General features: G+C 52.6%; 2 protein-coding genes across 2 annotated transcripts; both read right to left on the bottom strand.

Moving 5' to 3' along the window:
• Window positions 1-161: 161 nt before the first annotated feature.
• On the bottom strand, window positions 162-356 carry GNI_144360 (hypothetical protein; the record flags this gene model as incomplete). The annotated part of the gene is made up of 1 exon (XM_011135827.1): window positions 162-356. One exon carries the CDS (start codon window positions 354-356, stop codon window positions 162-164), a length of 195 nt encoding a protein of 64 aa, XP_011134129.1.
• Window positions 357-428: 72 nt separating this feature from the next.
• On the bottom strand, window positions 429-1,334 carry GNI_144350 (hypothetical protein; the record flags this gene model as incomplete). Its single annotated transcript, XM_011135826.1, has 1 exon — window positions 429-1,334. The coding sequence occupies one exon, from the start codon at window positions 1,332-1,334 to the stop codon at window positions 429-431; it is 906 nt and encodes a 301-aa protein (XP_011134128.1).
• Window positions 1,335-1,644: the final 310 nt, after the last annotated feature.

The raw sequence follows: 1,644 nt of genomic DNA, 5'->3' as shown, positions 1-1,644 counted from the left end.
ATCTTCTGCCGGCAGGACCATCCGCCTGCAGATTTAGATTTAAAAAAGTTGCCGCAGAAATTTGCCCAATGCCTTTTCGAGCTCGCGTAAGTCGTCAGAGTCCTTCACGTCGTACGTGATGGTCTGAAGGTTGCGACGGGTGGAGTGGGTGGGGTGGAATCTTACATGCTGATCATTGGTAGCTTTCGCTCTGATTTTGCCGTCGCAAGACTGTTTGAGCACCAGGCGCGTCTGAGGTGAGCCAGCCAGCATGGGTTGAGATTGAATCGGTTTACTTTGTTTTTGTCTTTGCGTTGGTTGGTGACCATGACATCGAGTGCGGTGCCGAGATCCTTCAATTGCGGTGCCTTGACCATTGACAAATTTGTCGATTTTAAATCCCGCCCCCCCGGTCTTTAAAATCGGAGAGGTGGTTTCGGTCTTGGTTGTTAGTCTGCTGAAAAGTGGGAGTTGTTTTTAGGGGTCAGGGTCAGTCCGTCAAATTGAGCAATAGGCAGGAACTCTACTTGAGACGGTGATGGTTCTTGAGTGGTTGGAACAGGGATGTGCCGTATGGCGGAGAGTGCGTCAGTGAGAGACATCCAAGGCCCGGTCTGGATTTCGGTTGTCCAGCCATTGACAGCGAACCGCCCCCTGAACTCGCCGTCCAACTGCATGCTCGTCATCGGAGCGGTCGTGTGTACGGGGTTCATATCGATCGTGAACTCGGGCACGGTCGTATCTTGTCTGCCCACGATACTGGTCTTGGATGTGGAGCCCATCGCGGTGTTCGTGTTTCCGACAGGGTTCGAGGCTCGATGTCCAGCGAGTAAGTGAGGCTGGGCAATGAGTCCAAGGAATGCCTGGTCATCGGCGTAGAGGCTGGATATATAGCCTTTACCGAGGTGGTCTGTCGAGTCTAGGGCCGTCTTCGAGTGTGCTTTGAAAGGGTGGGTGTGGTTTGAGTACCAAGCAACTCGATTTCTGTCTAAGGCAGTTAGCACGCGCAACGGGATTCTTTCCAACCCATCGCGAAGAAGCTGGTTCTCGCGAAGCTGGGTCTCTTCCTCCATTCCCTCACGATATGTGCTAGGGGTATTGTCTCGTACTTTATGTTTCTGCTTTTCTGTAAACACTGTGCTCCTCACTCGGCTCATCAGTGCCTCCGTTGATAAGCACGCTCCGACCAGCGCTTTCGGGTTCACCCCTGGCTTGCAAGCCTTAATCGAGGATAACGGAACCAACATTACGGGCGTATCCCCGTCCACATCCCGCCAGTCAAATCGTAACAACACCGTCTGAATGCCCAGCAACGCCAAGTCGAACGACGCTTCCTCGCTTTCACAACTCCGCATTTTTTTTCCCCACCAACTTGGTCTCCGTCATATCCTGACGAAGCGACGGAGATGGAGCGACGGAGATGGAATATAATCACGGCCTGATAAATGTATCACGACATGGTAGGTGTGTACGGGAGGCCAGCCAGTTGAGCGAAAGTTGGGAACAACCAGTCTGTCCATGGTGCCTTGGTGGGCGCCTTGACTTTTGTAAAAATTTGTGATCGTTGGAACCTCCCCTTCGTTGGTGCCCAAGTAGTCCAGCAAGAGGCAGACACAAGGACGGCTGTGACTAAGCGCTTCATGTCCTCGAACCACTGTTGACATT

The sequence above is a fragment of the Gregarina niphandrodes genome (assembly GCF_000223845.1).
Source record: "Gregarina niphandrodes unplaced genomic scaffold scaffold00040, whole genome shotgun sequence".
NCBI classification, from domain to species: Eukaryota; Apicomplexa; class Conoidasida; order Eugregarinorida; family Gregarinidae; genus Gregarina; species Gregarina niphandrodes.
The sequence above is the reverse complement of the archived record's forward strand: the minus strand, read 5'-3'. Positions and strand labels throughout refer to the sequence as shown.